General features: G+C 40.8%; 3 protein-coding genes across 10 annotated transcripts in view; 1 reads left to right on the forward strand and 2 right to left on the reverse strand.

Annotated features, from left to right (window-relative positions):
* Positions 1 to 3,017, reverse strand: part of FAIM (Fas apoptotic inhibitory molecule) — a 7,609-nt gene extending 4,592 nt beyond the window's left edge. The window contains exons 1-4 of one of the 3 annotated variants that reach the window (XM_088168345.1): positions 2,963 to 2,998; positions 1,474 to 1,531; positions 698 to 833; positions 112 to 340 (exon numbers count right to left, since the gene is read on the reverse strand). In XM_088168345.1, the coding sequence (XP_088024471.1) occupies positions 112 to 340; positions 698 to 833; positions 1,474 to 1,517 (409 nt within the window). In that variant the 5' untranslated portion in view covers positions 1,518 to 1,531; positions 2,963 to 2,998. Of the gene's footprint in view, positions 1 to 111; positions 341 to 697; positions 834 to 1,473; positions 1,532 to 2,825; positions 2,847 to 2,962 lie in introns of those variants that run through there. The other 2 variants (XM_014871812.2, XM_014871813.2) reach the window with 2 other exon arrangements.
* On the forward strand, positions 2,990 to 13,980 carry CEP70 (centrosomal protein 70). 5 transcript variants are annotated; one of them, XM_014871814.2, is made up of 16 exons: positions 2,990 to 3,132; positions 3,572 to 3,671; positions 3,830 to 3,953; positions 4,276 to 4,456; positions 4,771 to 4,940; positions 6,007 to 6,066; positions 6,734 to 6,833; positions 7,214 to 7,302; positions 7,631 to 7,705; positions 8,732 to 8,834; positions 9,442 to 9,612; positions 10,217 to 10,363; positions 10,875 to 11,043; positions 12,252 to 12,366; positions 13,321 to 13,400; positions 13,771 to 13,980. In XM_014871814.2, the coding sequence occupies exons 1-16, from the start codon at positions 3,124 to 3,126 to the stop codon at positions 13,836 to 13,838; spliced, it is 1,761 nt and encodes a 586-aa protein (XP_014727300.2). In that variant the 5' UTR covers positions 2,990 to 3,123; the 3' UTR covers positions 13,839 to 13,980. The 5 variants fall into 5 exon arrangements, with proteins under 5 accessions (XP_014727300.2, XP_014727301.2, XP_088024468.1 ...); XM_088168342.1 differs by having other exon boundaries at positions 3,045 to 3,274; XM_088168344.1 differs by lacking the exon at positions 2,990 to 3,132 and adding an exon at positions 3,377 to 3,395.
* Positions 13,981 to 15,087: 1,107 nt separating this feature from the next.
* Positions 15,088 to 17,273, reverse strand: part of ESYT3 (extended synaptotagmin 3) — a 30,817-nt gene continuing 28,631 nt past the window's right edge. For both annotated transcript variants that reach the window (XM_088168340.1, XM_088168341.1), the window contains exons 21-23: positions 16,783 to 16,888; positions 16,148 to 16,197; positions 15,088 to 15,266 (exon numbers count right to left, since the gene is read on the reverse strand). In XM_088168340.1, the coding sequence (XP_088024466.1) occupies positions 15,230 to 15,266; positions 16,148 to 16,197; positions 16,783 to 16,888 (193 nt within the window). In that variant the 3' untranslated portion in view covers positions 15,088 to 15,229. The remainder of the gene's footprint in view (positions 15,267 to 16,147; positions 16,198 to 16,782; positions 16,889 to 17,273) is intronic.

The raw sequence follows: 17,273 nt of genomic DNA on the forward strand, positions 1-17,273 counted from the left end.
ATACTGCATCAGAACTACCCACTGAACTGTGCTTTCTCTTAATTACCAGTTTTTAAATGCATACAAATTTATTCAAAGGCAGCAACATGTAGTCACTCAATGTTTACTTACCTAGAACAATTCTATAGTCTGTACCTCCCAAGTTCAATATCCAAGTATTGGTTGTTTTTAACCTGTTCTCTATATACTGCTTGAGACTCTTTCCATTGATCTCCAAAGTATATTCATATGCAAAGCCACTGACTGCATCAATGTTAATAGCAGCTTTAGTTTTAGTAGCTCCAACAGTGAATGTTTCTTTACCCACTAATTTAAACATCCATTCTCTTCTTATTTCTTCCTATAGGAAAAAAAAAAGACAGTGGGTATTAATTGAAAAACCTGAGTGCATGTTTTAATATTAAAAAATTGAATTGGAACTCAGGAGACAGCTCAGTACTGAACTCTTATTTGGGAATGAATGCATACACGGTGCTTTGTATGCACTGCCTCTGTCCAAGGACAGCAAAGCACTTCATGAATACTCACACCTTAATTGGAACTGGAAAAGAGAATGATGCAGTTTATTAAATTAGGTAATTAACTGAATGTACCTCACTCGCATTTATTAGTCTTTTGTTTGTTGTGATATGTGTTGAATGGAAGTGCACTTATAAAATCTGTATCATAGTGAATTTTGAGCACATAGCAATTTCACCTTTCCATCAACATAGACAACACGCTTTCCTGAAGTGGTCCCATGTTCAAATTCAATCTTATGAACACCATCACTTAAAGCTACTTCCCAAACAGCCACCAAATCTGTCATCTTCTCTAAGTGGCTGTACCGAGACCTAAGGAGAAACCAACAAAGTAAATTAATTGTCGTTGAAAATTCAAGTCCCGATGTCTGCAGTTCAAAGCTTTACTGCTTCCGGGCAAGTCACTTTTTTGCAACTAAAAAATGAGACTTGAAAGAATAAGCTTACAGAACTGCTTATATTTTCGTGTTTTTCAGACATTCAAATAGGACAAAACATCACAAAATACAAACAGTTAATCAGACTCACTTTGACAAAAAGTACAGACACAGCAGCTACCCATCTAACCTCTAAAGCTCCCATTTTAGGTGACAATAGGTAACAAAATTATATTTAATTTTAAGCTACTCCTAGACAGTCCTGCTATTTCTTGGTAGGCATTAAAATATGTTATTTGATTGGTCTCAAAGAAAGTGTTTCAGCTTTTTAGACTTGAAAAAATAGTATGACCAGTTTAGCTATTTTTGCTGTGTTAACAGATTTGTCTGTAATCTCATAAACACAACCTACATCATCTGGATATGCAACTCTGCACACACAGACACAGGGGAAGGGATCTGGCAAGATACCCTTTTATTTAAGTAATTTTTAAAGTTTAGATACAGTCATAAGTGACCACTGGAACTGTCAATATCTTTCCAAATCCGCTCATACCACAGTTCTAATTTTTTACCTTACTTCATCGTCACAGACAGTAATCTCCTCACCGGATGCCATAGAAGCCAAAAGAGCTTTTAATCCAATTAGCAGCAAGAAAAAATAGAAAAGCAGAATAGTAGCAGAGAAGTGCTGAGGTCTGAACTTTCGTCATCTTTTCCAGCTAAGATAAAGGGTATTTTTTAAAGCATCATTAACTAACATGCAATGCTGTCGTATATATGATGAAATAAAAACACTTAAAATACAACCATCTTTCTCTAAGACAGAAAGGCAAGTGTATCTGTATTTAAAATATTAAATTTTACAAAACCGAGTAAGTGCAGTCTGTCCTAACTTTACTAGCTCCTCATAACTTTACCAGTTACTGGAAGGAAAAGTGGGCTGCCTGATTTATGAGACAAAGCTTGGAAATGAACAACTTGAGCAAAGCAGGAACCCAATCCAGAACTGGCCATCTCAGTCCCAGACTGTAATGAATTTGGAACTGGGAAAGAGTAATTTCACATTCTCCCTTTTCTAAAGCACTATAGTAGCTTTCAACAAGCATATTAATAAATTTGACCTGGAAATTCAGTCATAAAATGTATGTGAGCCACAAGGAACTAATGTCTTACTTAAGAGGATTTTAGACCTTAGTTTTCAATGTATTATTTTCACTCATTAATTTCATCATCATCTGCCTTGCCTGTCCTTATCAATAAACAAACAGATAATAACACGTGCTAATAAATGCCGAGGGGGCTGTTTTGGCCGTTCGTGAAGTTTCTGGTTCTTGCGAAGGCAGCACATGGTGGGAGCCGGGCAGGGAATGTTTCCCTGCTCTGCTCCAAGGAGCAGGGTCGGCACAGACCCGCGTGTCCCGGGCAGGGACAGCACAGGGAGCGGCCTCGGGCACGCAGGAGATGCCAGGAGTCCCAGACAGCCCAGAGCCTTCATCGCCCCGGACAGGCCGCAATCCGCGCCGTGGATTTTAGGATCAATGCTGAAAGGCTTAGGAAGCATCCCAGAACACACACAAATTCTTTTTTTATTATTTTTTTTTTCTCCTCAAATCATGGCAATGAAGCAATACGCATTTATTTTCCACCAAACCCGCAGGCAGACTCTAGGCCGGGGTGTTTGCTGAAGCCATCCGATCCCCCCGCGTCCCGAGGGAAAGCCGTGCGCTGCTCCGGGAGCCTCCGGCCCCCGCTGCTCCCAACCAGGGGCACGCATCAGTGCTGCACCCACCGCCTCCATTCACCCACCAGCACAAGGCGGTATTTACTCCTTCACACGGAAGGGCTCCTTCTGAAAACCAGGCTGGGATTACGGCTCCCAGACCATCCACCTAATCCCGGCTGCGCTCATCGCGGGGCGGCGTACCGGGAAGCGCATGAGTTCCGAGGACGGCAGATCTGTCCCTCAGCACCAACAAGCTTTTTTTCCCTTTTTCCCTGTTTTTAATTTTTGTTTTTATTAGCCCGCGCCCCGCCGCACTCCCGCCGTGGCCCCGCTCCTACCTCCGCCCGGTCTCCTCCCCTCGCCTCCCGCACCGCAAAATGGCGGCGGCCGCGCAGCGCCGCCCCGCGCCCCCCCGCCCGCCCGCTCCCGCCGCTCCGCTCCCGCCCGAGCGGCTCCGCGGCCTGACGAGCAGCCGCTCTCCTGCCCCGCGGCCCTCGCCATGACCGAGGTACTCTGCTGGCCCCGGGTGTCGCTGCGGGGTGGTCGGAGCGGGACAAAACGCGATGCAACTGTCCATGAGTCCCCGGAGCCGCCGCCGCCGCCGCCGCCTCCCTGAGGGCTCCGCTCGCGGCGGGGCCGCTGCGCCCCGGGTGCGTTGGAGGGACCCGAGGGCCGGTGGTTTGGGTTTCCTAAAGAGGCGAATTTAACCCATTGCGCGTTTTGCTTTCAAATAGTAGGAACAGGAAAACTGATCATGCTCTGCGTTGTTAAGTAAGCTTTTCCGCAATGTGCTTTGCAGATCCTGTTGGAGCTTCTCACAAGCTCTCCTGTAGTGGTCTCTTGTGGTCTTTTGGTTTGCTTTAATTTGTGGGCATTTGGTACCTTCTGCTGCACGGCCGATGTGAAGAACTCAGGTTTCTGCCTCTCTTTCTTTTCTCCCAATGCAGCAGGAGAAGGCAGAGTGGGAAAACCTAAACAAGGTATTAGTACGTCATGGGTTGAAACCGGTGAGTCTTGCTGCCCCCCAAAGCTTCAGAGATACATCAGGTAAGGAAATATATTTTCTGTATTTGGAAATAGTAACGTTAAATTCATAAGGCATCTCCAAAGCTGTCATTTCTAAGTGGCAACAGACAGGCAATGTTCTTTGGCTATTAAAACCCTTTCATTTTCACTGTGACTTTGTTAATGTTTTGTATCTCCAGATATGATTGTCCTAGACTGTCAGTCTTCTCTAGAAATAAGACTTGCATTAAAAACGCTGGTGGAAGACACTGAGCGACAGCAGAAGGTGATGCAGGGACTTATGGAGGCAAATCGATGTCTTAGGTAAGACACAGTGGAAAGAATTTACCTGCAGAGTGAAAGTATTATCAGTGTGCATCTCCAGCCTGGTGGAGATCTTATCTCACCATTGGCCTAAGAGCTTTTTCCTGAGGTTGTTGTTCAATATGCAGCAATGTTGTGTCCCAGTTCCTCTCAAGCTCTTCTGTTATTTCATCTGCTGGTTCTTCTCATATCAGTGTATTTCCCATACCTGCTGCCACAGGATGTTATCAAAGGTCATCACATAATGTCAGGCGTGTGCTTCTTGCACTGTCTATAGTGAAATGAGCTTAATTTAAAATCAAGGATTTATTTCTTTTTCCAGAGATGTGGTACGGCTGGAACAGAGTCGGGCATCTCGGCAAGAGCAACGGGCTAATGATTTGGACAATGTAGTGAAAAGCATTAAGGCCAAAATTTGTCAGCTGGAAGATGAAGCAATAGCTAAAGCCTGCCAGCAACAGAAGCAAGTCAAGGAACTTCAAAAAGAACAACAGGCTTCACAGGTAATTCAGATAGTGCTGCCTGAGGATTCAATCTTTTGACTTATGAAAGGTCTCAAAATATTTACATTGATCTAAATAAACATGAGTCTTGGGTCATAGGGTTAGTAAACTGTTTGTAGCTAAGTTTTTTCAAACTATGCAGAATATTCTAGAAGTAATTTAGAAAAATATCTGTACCTCTTCCACTTTCTCTTCAGCACAGCTAAAACCCAAGTGTTTGTCTTCTTTGGGAGCAAGTGTGTACCTGGATTTGTACAGTACAGTCAGTTTGTGGGACAGAACAATTCAATAACGCTCCCGTTGCCTTTTCATAGGTAAAATACCAACAGCAGCAGGAAAAGCTGCAAGAACAGGAAGAGATTATTGCCCGCTTGCAGAAGGAGCTGAGCAGAGCTGGGAGGGAGGAGCAGCAGCGAGTTGCCACTCAAAACAAAATGTTTTGTCAGTTTTGCAAAAGAGCTCCCAAGTGTCTCCTGGATCAGCGGTAAGTGATTCTCTTCTACTGCTGAACCACCTGTAACGTTAAATGGAGAAGCAGATCTTAAAGTAATGCTTCTTGATATTTATACGTGAAAAAAATTAATATTGGAGACTTTATGAGTGAGTGCAAGATGAAATATGAATTCTTGAGAAGGTACCTCAGTACAGTGATATTTTTCTTTTGTGAAATTGTAAGCCAGATAAATCCATGGCAAAAATTAAAAAGATTGCCACCCACTGCCCACACTAGATGTCAGCAAAGGGAAGGGAATGATTCACTCTGCTCTGTAGCTGCAGTGTCGGCTAGGATGATCTCATTTAAAGATGTAAGTTAAAAATAAACAAACCCCCCAATGAACACCATCTTTAGCCCTCAAAAAAGAGCCTTTCCAGTTTTGGGAAGTGATGTTTGTAACTGCTGACTGCAGGCTTACTGTGAGCTTCCAAGTACTTTCAGGTAAGTTCCCAAAGTATCACAAGGCTATGTCTCTTGCTAGTAGGATCTCCACAGCTCCAATAGAATTAGACGTTTGCCAATTCCTAGGCCTCAGGTAGCCATTGCTTTATTGTGCTGATATCACCTGACTTTCTAGGCCTGGCCGTCAATGTTTACCTGGGAAGCTTTTAAGAGTGATTGTGTGTGCTCAGCTTTTTCCTTGAGTCCTCACTGTATCAGAGGAAAGATCACTGAATTTGGTTCCCTACCCATTCTCATCTCGCTCTCCAAACGAGACAATCTCAGAGTGCTCAAGACACTTTGACTGTGCCTCTCCGTTAATCTTGCTGGGTAACCACAAGCATAAGATGAGGAGGCTAGTGGGCAGATTTAACTTTTTTCCCCTCTTGAATATTTTGCTTCTTCTAAACTAGTACAGATTACATGCGTCTACTTTTCCATTTTGGCAAAGTGTGACCATGTTTGTCTAGTATGAGAGAAACTCCACTGTTTGGAGCAACCACTTCCAAAGTGCAATGCAGCTGTGTTAGCTGACCGGTTCCTCTGGGTTGGTCACTGTATGAGTTTTGTGAGAATATCTGAAATTCAAAATTAACATTTTTCCTTTCTTCAGGTGCCTTTGCCTAATTGATTATTATGAATCTCAAATTAGTCAGATTAAAAAGGAGCTGAGGTAGGTCTCACTGAATGCCTTGTAGTTCTACTGTTCAAAATTTTCTTAGCCCTTACTGTTCTTAAATCTTTTAGTGGTAAATATTCTGGGCTCCAGGTATCACTAGCATATAAGAAACAGCAAAGGGTTATAATGGTAATGGAAATTTTAATTTTTCCAGGGAATGACTGGCAGTCAGGCTAAGCAGCTTCTCAGTCAGGAGACCAGGACGGTTAGGAAGTTATAGTTCAGATACTTGAACTCTAAGTGTTTCTTTCTTTCTTTTATTTTCTTCCCCTTTCCCTTTCTCTTTTGCCCTGCTTCACAGGCAGAATTACTGCATTAGCTGTGCTCAGTTGATTGATTTCCAAAAACTAAAGGTTTTCAGCTCTATCCCAGTGCCTGCATGGCACAAAGCAACCTGAGATATTACTATAGCTTGAGATTACTATTGAGAAAACTAAAGTGGGATTTGCTTGTACTGGAGTTTCTCTTCTGGATAAGTGCACTTTCATTATGAAACAGCTTTCCCAGAAATTAGAGCATGGATCTTAGGGCAGAATTTCTGTTCTATTTACTTTGTTGTTTATGGAAACGTTATTATCATACATAACTGCTAAGTAAATCAACTTAAATTTTTGAGCTAATTGAACTGCAATAAGCTGAACCAATTTATTTTTCCCAATAGGCAATATAAAAAAGATGAAGACGAGGTGCAAAGAGAAGTAAAAAACAAGGAAGAGTTCTTAAATCTAGATGCTACTCCTAATTACAAAGCACTGCTCATGGTATGGAACTGCCAAGAATAAATCAGTGCAGATCTCTCAATGGTAACCCTTCAAGAGACACATAGAAACATAAACATGTTTGATTTCTGTCCCTTGTCCTTGTCATGTCTTCTGAACTTGTAACCTCTGTGGGCAGAGTTCCCTGTCTTGTGCAAAGATTCAGGAAAATGTGAGTTTGCTGAGGATTGCATAGATCTGTTTAGTCACAGTGCTCCACTGGGGTCTAATGCACCAGGCTCTTGGTCTCAATCATGATTCCTCATCCATGCTGTTTTGCTGTCCAGCCAATTGGGAACCCTTCTTAAATTGTACATAAATTGCTGAAGCTTGTTCATGATGAAATGAGTGCAATGAAAGAAATAACCCAGTCTATGTTGCAGTCTTTCCAGAAGCAACTTAGTGAAACAAAAGCCAAGAACGAACATCTTTTGCTTGAAAATACAAATCTCAAGAAAGACTTGGAAATAAGGTGAGAAAAGATAAGTATCATTCTTTGTAAGGCCATTTCAGTAGACTTTGCTTTACAAAGCACCAGCAGTTGTAAAAGTGAAGTGTGAAATCTGTGATCAAAAAATGAGATATGGCAGCAACAGCCACACTCTTCTCAACACTGTTAATAACAGCTGCTAATGGTTAGTTTGCTCTTTATTGCTGTTGTCATGTAGAAACGTAGCAGAATTTAATTTCCAGAATGATACTTTGGCACTGGCAAAGCTTTCTTACTTTTTTGCTTGAATGAATTTTATAGATACCTTCCAATGTGAGACATATAACATGGTACTTTTTCTTTCTAACAGGCCAACTGCACAGGAATTAAAATTTTACAAGCACCAAGTGAAGAAACTACAGAAAACTTTAAAGAAAACTACCCAGTAAGTATATCAGGGACTTTCATGAATCCTCTGGACTTCTGAAGGCAACGTTACTCTGCAGCCCGTAGTGTAGAGAGTAGCTTATAGAGCATGTACCTTATCAGCATTCTTTGGAGTCTGGTTATGGGCAGCAAGTGCAGCCAGACCTCTAAAGCCCTCTGTATTTCTGAAACGATGGCAAGGTCTCCAAATGGGGGCACAGCAGTGTGGTTTTTTTTATTTCATTTTGTCTTTCTGGATTTGATTTGAATTCTTTTGCTGGCAGTATGTACAGAGCCATCCGTGGTGTTTGTTGCTTCCATAAGCTGTAAGGGAAGTTTCATTATGGATTATGAATGTGAAAGTGTGAGTTGGAAAAATGTTGCAGCTACTGAAATTATGTCCTTATTAATCTTAGAAATTGACTGTTTTTTTCTGAAATATTGCTAAGAAAATACATGGAAGATATAAAAGATCCAGTACTAACAAAGTGTTTTAATCTGTAATTTCACTTAGTCATTTGTCCATGTGTATACTGAATGCTAAATATTTTATAGCCCGAAAAAGACATCACTTAAACTTTAAAATAAATGTACACATTGCGTATATTTAAATGGTGTATTCTCTCATGCCGTAGGTATCATTTAGATGAAGAATAGTACTGAGCTTTGTATGGTAAGATAGGAAAGATGTTTCAGCAGAAATGGATAACAACTGACTTTGGAATTTGAACCTTTAGTGTAAAATTCTGTATTTTAAGTCTTCAGCCACAGCAGAACTCTGGCAACAGAAAAGCTGGTGGTATCCCTTCTAAATCAGCAAGCAGTCTGGCATAGCCTCAGCCTGGAGACTGAGGAAAAATTAATGATATTCACGTTAGGTATTGTGTTGTGCTTCTGGAGTCTGATGGAATTCTATTGGCCAGCATCATAACATGGCTATTTACTTTGTATGTTTAAGTGCTACACTTGGTTCTTCCATCAAGTTAAAAGGTAGCATCTCCTGCTAAGGCTGCTTGTGTGACCCACTGTGTGTATTTTTGTGCAGATTTTCAGGGAGCAGGACTGGAGAAAGAAGAGAAGAAAAGAAAGACTCTGGGAGAATTGCAGGGGTGGATCAGCTGCAGGCAGCTTGCCAGCAATACTTGCAGGTACCCAAATTATATCTGTTCTGCATGTTTCTAGCAGTGTTACAGTGAAATATTATGCATGTTCTGTTTAGCTGTGTCAACTGGACTGTGCTGGTCTGAGGCTAAGAATGCCTATCAAATCCTCTATGCAAGATGAATCATGTTCTGGATTTGGCAGTTGGTGTAGGCTGATTCTTGTTCTGTCTCAGTGTAAACTACCTGAAAACACAGCAAGGCAGCAGACACTAGGCTGGTAAATATGATTTTGCTGAAGTCTGTTCAGGACAGGGTATTTGTTCAAGATCATGGGTGATAGTGGCCTTTATTTTTCTTTTAATTAAAAAGCCTAAGTATAATAAAACTTAGCAAAATGTAAGCTGTGGAAGTTACAATGCCTTGAGTGGGTAAAGAGAAGTATATACTTGCATTACTTTTACATATCTTTTAGCTGGTATATGTTTAAATCTTTGAGTCTATTCCATGTTGAATGCATGTGTAAAATTCATCAATAGCAATATTGGAGCTATTTATGACTTAATTTTAGGCAATCATGGCCATGATAGAGAGGAATTTTATTACAAAACATCATACATATTTGAGCAATAACATTTGTTATTTGTTCTTGAAGGTTTTGTCCCGTATTGATTCTGTTTTGCAAAGCCCAAGAGCTCCTCCATTAATATTTCGGCCCAGCAAAGGGCCAGTGCAAAATTACATTAAAGAGAATGGACAGGCATGTGGATTTGAGCACCTTCCACTCACTATAGAAATGTGGGCAGATCAGCTCATAGCCCTAAAGGTAACAACACGTTGTTGTGCTCTGCTTCTTGGTCTTCCTTTCATCTGCTCTCCACTCCTCCATCTCTCCCTGTGTGTAGCTGTGGGGGCTTTTGTGTGTAGCTTTTGTTATTGCCTGTTACTGCCTGATAAATTTTACAAATAATCCACTGTCCATCTGAAATATGTACCGGAGCTATTTCTCTGTCTAAATCTTTTATTTCATTTTATTAACTGAGTCCCTGAAAAGAAAATTAAGCTTTAGAGTCTGGACTTCACACATGAATGATGATGCATTCTCTTCCTTCCTTTTGTCTGACCAGAACACTGATTTTGATCCAAATAAAAGTGAAATAGTTTTGTTTAAAGCCAAACTCTTCGTGACCAGTACTTCCTATTTCACTGAAACTGTAGTACACAGCAAATACAATATTTTTTACTCCGTTCTTTTCAAATAAAAGAATGTCAGCAAGACACTGTCCTTCAATTCCTAAAAATTATTACGTTAACCTCTCCAGTGCTGGAATGTTACTGCATATGAGAAACAGAAAAATGCTTGTTTCTATAATAAAAACAGCTTTAAGCAGTTTCTAAAATAAGTTGGCTCCCCTTCCTTCTTTTAAAAGGATTTGCATAAGTCCTTGAGAAAACTGTCTCTGGAATTGCTGCCTTGGAATACTAAAGATCCACAGGATAACAGAGAATCCTTACGAGTTGAAGACCTCCAGTTGATAGTAGATGCAATTTTGGAAGAATTAGAACATAAGGAAAAGGTAATTTTTACCAGAGGTTTATAATAACAAGTTACTGTGGAGTTCTTAAGTGCATTCTTCACACAGTGATTAGATAGGTGCATTTGAAAGCCTTGCAGCATTTACAAAATACCTGTTTGAAGACATTCAATAGTCAAAGATTGTTTTAACATAATGGATAAATTCACCTTGGGGAAGACTGCTTTAATGAAAGGCACTTGACCAGCAGTGAATTTGCATTGCCCTGTAGTCTCAGGAATTATCCTGTTCTGTCTCTCAGGGCTGAGAATACATAAATACTTCTCTCAGCAACAGAGAAGAAAGCTTTCAAAAGAGTATTTTGAGTTTGGTGTATGTTTATGCTTGAAGACTACTGAAACTATGTCTTCAGACTTAAAAATATTTGAAACTCTGAGATTTCATAAGGGAAGTTACACCTGTTCTTCAGACTGGTTTTAAGAATGTTCCACAGCTAAAAGCACCTTTGCCTTGTTAAGTAGTACCACTGATGATTTCTTCCTGCTTACTCCAGAGCAGCCAGACACAGTCGTTGCAAACCCTGTCTGCCATAGTCTCTCACTTCCAGAAGTTGTTTGATGTGAATTCTCTGAGTGGTGTTTATCCACGGATGAATGAGGTTTATACAAAGCTGGGCGAAATGACCAATGCCATGAGGAATCTCCATGAGCTCCTGGAATTAGGTAAAGACCACCTGCTGTTTGTTCACACCATTCCAAGGAAAGAGAGAAGTGAAAAGGTGTCTTCCTTCATAGAAAATGATTGAGAAATGAATTAACTAGGTGTTTACTTCACCGGGAAGATAAAAATACATTCCTATCAATTTACATGTTCAAATAGCAAATCCCCATTATTTGTAAGCCTTTAGCAGTTGCTGAGGAATAACAGGGGAAATAGAATTTTTATTTTTTCCACAAAGCATTTTCTTCAGTGAGCTGACTTCATAATTGTTGTTCATTCTCCACTTGAAAGATAAAAAGTTTAAGGAAGAACATAATTTAGTCTTGGATATAGATTTCTACTCAATAATTCATTCAAGTGTAATTGGGTCCACTCCTCAGAAAGTTCCATCTTATACTGCTAAACTTAAAAAAAACCACAAGTTGTTGAATGTCAAATACTGTCAGTACTTAGAGGTGTAGTTGGTTATTTCTCTTCTGGTGGGAACTTCTGTAGAACAGCAGCTGCTGCTGCTCTTGATTGAAAAGGTTGGGCTGGGCTGTGGATGTCCAGCCCCAGAGCAAGGCTTCAGGGCTGCTGAGCCTCATTCAAGGAGAGAAGCAGTGTTCCTGCCTGCAGCCAGAATGGGAGATGAGGAATCCTCACCTCCCTCTAATAACTGCAGCTCAGAGGATGCCTTGTCCAAGCCTAGTTCTTCTGCAATTGAAGGAGAAAAGGAAAAGGAGGCTGCTACCTTCAGTCACAGCACTACAGACAGGTTAAAATTCAATACCAAAACAAGTTCTGGGTGTTAACAAAATGTTTGTTAAGCAGGTTCCTTATTGGCCTAGCCCCTGTAGTGTGTCTGATGTGTCACAAAAACCTAATGAATAACCCCTTCTATATATATATATATATATATATATATAATTTCAGTTGGCAGATTTCCAATGACATTGTAAGGGTACACTTTAGTACACCTTCTGCTGTGAACACACAGTTCTACCAAAATTTTTTTGGCTACTAAAGGATTATGAGAGAATCTCCATTCCTGGCTAACATTTGTTTACTTCTGACTATGGGCACTTTGTTTACTGTGAATGATAGAATGTGTATGCCTAGATCTATGAAAACCAAATAAAATCTGTGCACCTGCAAGAATTCAACTGTGTCTAAAACACTTCCCTGTTATTACTGTAATAAGAATCATGAGGTGTTTGTTTTTCCACAGACAGTTCAGCTCCACCCACTGTGGTAGTGGATACTGTTGGGAAACTGTGTGACATCGTTAATAAGAACGTGACTGAGCAGGTACAACAGCTTCTGGGCACCCAAGACATCCACAGGTATGTGGGGCTGTTCCACTGCTGACCATTCTTCAAACATCAAATGTAGTAATTAAGAACTGGCAAAGGCTGATGCTGAAAGAAATTTTCATCATTTGCTGCAAAGTCAGTGAGCTGTGACAGCACAAGTGTTAGTTACTGCTGTCCTGCTTGAAACAAATCTTGAATCCTATCAAAAGGATAAAGCTGACAGAGGGAAAAATTGAAGCCAGAAGGTTCCTAAACACCTTCTTGTTTGCATGGATAATGTGATCAAACAAGCCTTCATGGGATACATGTTTCATCAGGAGACCAATCCTGCACCTGGGTGGGGAGAAGAAAGTGATGCAAGACTCAGATGTAATATTGAAGTGTTCTAGTTGCTAAGGCAGGGTTTGCCTCAAGCTGTCTATAAATACTTTAGAAACTGGACAAATCCAGTTATATGTTCAACAGATGACAGCCACATCTAGGTGGTAGCAGACCCTAAGGGCTTGCATTGAGCATGTGCTTCACAGACAGACTAAAAAGGGAGCAGGCAGCAAGTCTGACACATGCTGAGTTAACAATACTCACTCCCTCAGTCTTTCTGCACTCATTTCTCAGTTTTAACTGGAGAAAAGCTGCTTATAAAGCATTTCTTACTCCACCTCCAAGGCAGTTAGACCAGCCACCCCCAGGCAGTATATTTAGCATACACAGACAAATGTTCCAGGGCCCAGACTACCTCGTGCCATGTGAGGGGGAAAGGAAGGATGTGTATACAGCATTAGTAGTGAAATCAGTGATTCTCATGACAGCTCTCTTGCTGGCTGCAGGGTTCAGAACTGGAGAACAGAACACTGGTGTCCATGGTGTTATATACTAAGTAGCAGTATTTTCACTAAGTCATGGCACAGAACAACAAAACGGCCAAGGGGATGAACTTGCCTTGTCCTTGCACCTCTTACCTGATTGTCTCACTTTCCATTCCAGTATCATCAATAAGCTTGAAGAACATGAGTGCTTCTTTCCACCCTTTCAAGCTCTCATTCAAGATTTGCTGTGTCTTCTAGGTAATATTTACAGCAGTAATTATCTTCATGCCAACGCTTCCTCATAGCACTCTAAGCAGTTAACAAGTGTTTTGTTTACTCCTGCTGCGCTAAAACAGGAGGAGGATGAGGGAAGGTGCTGCCTTTTGCCTCACTCTCCTTCTTTCCACATTTCCTCAGGAAGTGACCAAAACAGTTTATTTTCATTGAACATTGGGTTGTGTTTACTTAAACATATTACTTACAAGCCAAATTGATTTTTTTTCCAAAAGCATTAAAAGGTCTGAGGAGTTTATTAAATTCACCAGCTGTTTAAGTTAGAATTTTGTTTGAACTCAAAGGTGTTCTGGGTTCATAAGCCTTACCCTTTTGCTTTTCCATTCTGTTGCAGAGATCAGTAATGTGGATGATATTTTACCTGCAGTGCAAAACCTGAAATGGGGAGCTGGTTATGGGTGACTCTGCTCTTCCTGAGCAAGATTTCTCTTACCTATGAATGTATCTGTTGGTGCACTTGACATTGCAGCTACCTCCAAGCACTGTTATCCTAAGCAACAATTCCAGATTTTTTAACAAAAATAAAAGTTGCTGTATTTTTAAAGTGGTTTTTTTTTTTTTAATTCTTGGTCAGTTTAAGAAAAACTTTAACTGCTGTCAACTGGTCTACTCAATGCCAGAGAGAGAACCAATATACTCTTTATCAGTCCAAGAAACTGAACCCAGCACACCACCAGGCAAACTAACCACTGACCATTTTCAGTGTTGCTGACACTGTAAGTATGAGGTAAAGATGCCCTTACTGTCATAGTCATCACACTTACACAAATGCTCCATCTTGGTTTTCTGGAGAGCCTCTTTTAAAATGTTCTTCACATTTCCAGATCAGTTTGGGATGGGAACACATTTTTACTCAGTGAATATTTTCTCTGATTATGAACTGAGTCAGACTGGATTAATGTAATCTAGGCCAAAAATACATGAAATTTGCTTCAGGTGATGGTTTGAAGTTACCATTCTTGTACTTCAAAAGTCAGTTTTAGAAAGGAATAGATAAGTCTCTTATGCAAGACAATTAGAAGTTTATTGTACAGAAACAAGTACACCAAGCTTCCAAAAATATTTTGCCTCAATATTATTAAGGCTTAGTTTACAAAACTTTGTTGTTCCTCAGACAGAATCTGGGTTTACAAGATTTTGAAATGTACTGTAACAAAGGACAAAACCAGTTAAGGCGTCACAAACTAAAACCTTAATGACATCTTGGTAAATTCATCTCCCTGCATTTGGAAGCTCATTATTTACATACCTGCAGCCACAGTCTGCTAAGGTACTTATGAACAGTGGACTACCAACTTCCTAGTTTCTCCAGAAAAAATAGCTAGTAAAGAGTTTCTCTTTTAACAGGTTCTGTAGCCCTACAGCTGAAGAATACTGTTTCAAAATGCATTATTTTAAAAGTACACCACTTCCATGTTAAAACAACATGAACAAGCTCCTAGGGCCATCAGACTGCCAAACAAAGTAATGGCTGACTTGGCTGACAGTCTAAAATCTCCCCAGGTACAACCCTTCTTTAAGAGAGGCTTCACACTTAGAGGTCCTTTGAGGGGGGATTTGCCAGAAATAGCAAAAATAAAGGACATACTCTTCGAGGAAAAATTACTCCCTGTGTGGGGGAGAATATGTTTAACTTCAGTGAGAACTAATCCCCAAATAGGATCATTAAATTTGCATGTCCTGAGCTGGAGCCTGTTTCAAATTTGCAATGACTGTGCAAAACACATTAATTACAAGAGATATGTACATTCATATAAAGTTGAAAATTAGTAACTTATGTACATGAGAAGAAATCAGATTTTCTTGCGTCTGCTCCTTGTCAGCTCATACCTGCAAGACAGACACAGTAAGTAATTACAGTAGTTGAAAACTTTTAAGAAAGTTTTAACTGGTACAGTAGAGAGAACTTGGGCTGCTTTATTGCTTTGTGCTTCACAGGCAGCACAGCAGAGGAGGCTCATACTTCAGCTCTTCACCAGGAGCTTTGGGTGTGTCCTTTTTTCCTCTTCCCATAATTGCCCTGAGACACACACACAAGCTGGCCAGGGAAATGTGGTTTTCCTATTGGAATATTGGCTCACTGCCTGTGCAGATGGCAAGCTCCTGGACTACCCACACTACATTCCTTAAGCTCCACCGTAGGAGAAAGAAGGAAGAACTCCTGCCATTAACTAAAGATACAGAAGTGAAAAAAAACCACCCAAGCCTGGTTCTCTGTTCTGCCTCAGACCAGGAACATACAAACCTCAGAACCACAATGAACGTACAGGCAAAACTCTAAGTGGCTTATTATAATAGTTTCTATAAATGCTTTGTAATTAAAGTTTTATCATACATATATATTGCTGATCAGAGTATTTCGTTAAGATCTTTATTCAAGTTAAAATTTGTTGCAAGGTTACTTTAATAAACAAAATTATTTTGCTTATGTGCCCCTGTGGCTTTTATGGTAACTTAAAATATGCTGAAGACTATAATTGACACAGGCATCTCATTAAAGCTGTCTCACCGGGTAGGCACTGCACAGCCAGTGGATTAACACACAACTTAGATAGAACTACCAGATTAGCTCAAGGTAGTCCTGCCTTTGCAGGTCAAATATTACTCTTGCTCACCCAAACACAGCCCAGTTATCAGCACTCACTCCCACAGCAGGCTAGCCCCCAGCAAAGCAATGGGCAGGGTTTGGAAGTATGGAGATGAGTACTTACCATTGTGCAAAACCTTTTATTAAATCCTCCTGGGACAAGTCAATGCGCACCTTTAAAAAGCAAATTTGATTTGTTTGTAGGTTATTCGGCATATAAATTGATTAGCTAAGCTATCACTCCTCCCAAGTCAGACCTGCTTTCCAGCTGTTGGGCTGCAGCTCAGGCTCCAGGAAAAATGGAGCTTCCCACATTGCCAGGATGGTGCAGGCATGAACCAGCTCAGTTTCCTATTGCATTACTTGGAAATTTATCTGTCACTGAAGAAGCAACTGCAGTTTACTTTTCACAGAATCAAAATTGTTCACAGAAAGTTCAAAGCAGTGTTGGCAAATTTTGTGGGGTTTAGTCCCAGGCCTTTCTCAGCTGTGTTTGTGCTCTTGGACCCATTCTCCACACGGGCAGCACCAGGGCTCAGGAACCAGGGCTTACTTCAGGAGCACCCTTCTGAAATGAGACCATGCAGCTCCCACATGGATACAGCCTCATTTCAGATGAAAATCTGGCAGAAAATTGTTTCCAGATTGTCAGTCCTATTACTGAGAATGAGTTACACATCAGGAGCCACATTTCAGGATTTTGGGAATAGCCCAGTGTTCAGCTCTGTTATATCTGTAGTGGAGATTCTTTAAACTTACTTTCCCCAGCTCCTTCCTCTCCTGTGAAATGAATGGCCTGCTGTTTTTCACTGCAATGTCCAGTGTCCTTTTCTTGACATTTTCCAAAGATTCGAAAAATTCAAACCTTGAAATAAAGTTTAAAAAAAAAGAGACTTAAGACCAAAACTAAAATCCTGTAAGCACCAGTGGGCAGAATATAGTGAGAGAGTACAGCATCAATGGCCAGGACATGGCCAGGACTTTAACAGGGAAGGAACACACAGGCAGTTCTAGAGTGAGGTTTTATTCACATTGCAGGAAACCTGTTCCAGGCCTCATGAGAGATGACAACACTGCTCAGACTGTCCACCGTGCCAGGGGAAGGAGGAAAATATGATGAAATGCCATTTAACATCATTTTTCCCCCTCCATGGAGGATCAGCGTGTTTTCTATGTGATGTTCATTACTCAAGAGGAAATAGTCATGAGCCAACCCCCCAAGTTCACAGAGCAGCCTTGCACCACACCAA

Source organism: Sturnus vulgaris, chromosome 7, assembly GCF_052056855.1.
Source record: "Sturnus vulgaris isolate bStuVul1 chromosome 7, bStuVul1.hap1, whole genome shotgun sequence".
NCBI lineage: Eukaryota > Metazoa > Chordata > Aves > Passeriformes > Sturnidae > Sturnus > Sturnus vulgaris.

What these genes read in the sequence shown, in the direction of transcription:
- CEP70 (XM_088168342.1), top strand. Translation starts at nt 3,188, where the DNA reads ATGCAACTGTCCATGAGTCCCCGGAGCCGCCGCCGCCGCCGCCGCCTC. An exon ending in ACTTTAAAGAAAACTACCCA is followed by an intron (nt 7,706 to 8,731) that starts GTAAGTATATCA and finishes ATTTTTGTGCAG; the next exon opens with ATTTTCAGGGAGCAGGACTG. An exon ending in AGATTTGCTGTGTCTTCTAG is followed by an intron (nt 13,401 to 13,770) that starts GTAATATTTACA and finishes ATTCTGTTGCAG; the next exon opens with AGATCAGTAATGTGGATGAT.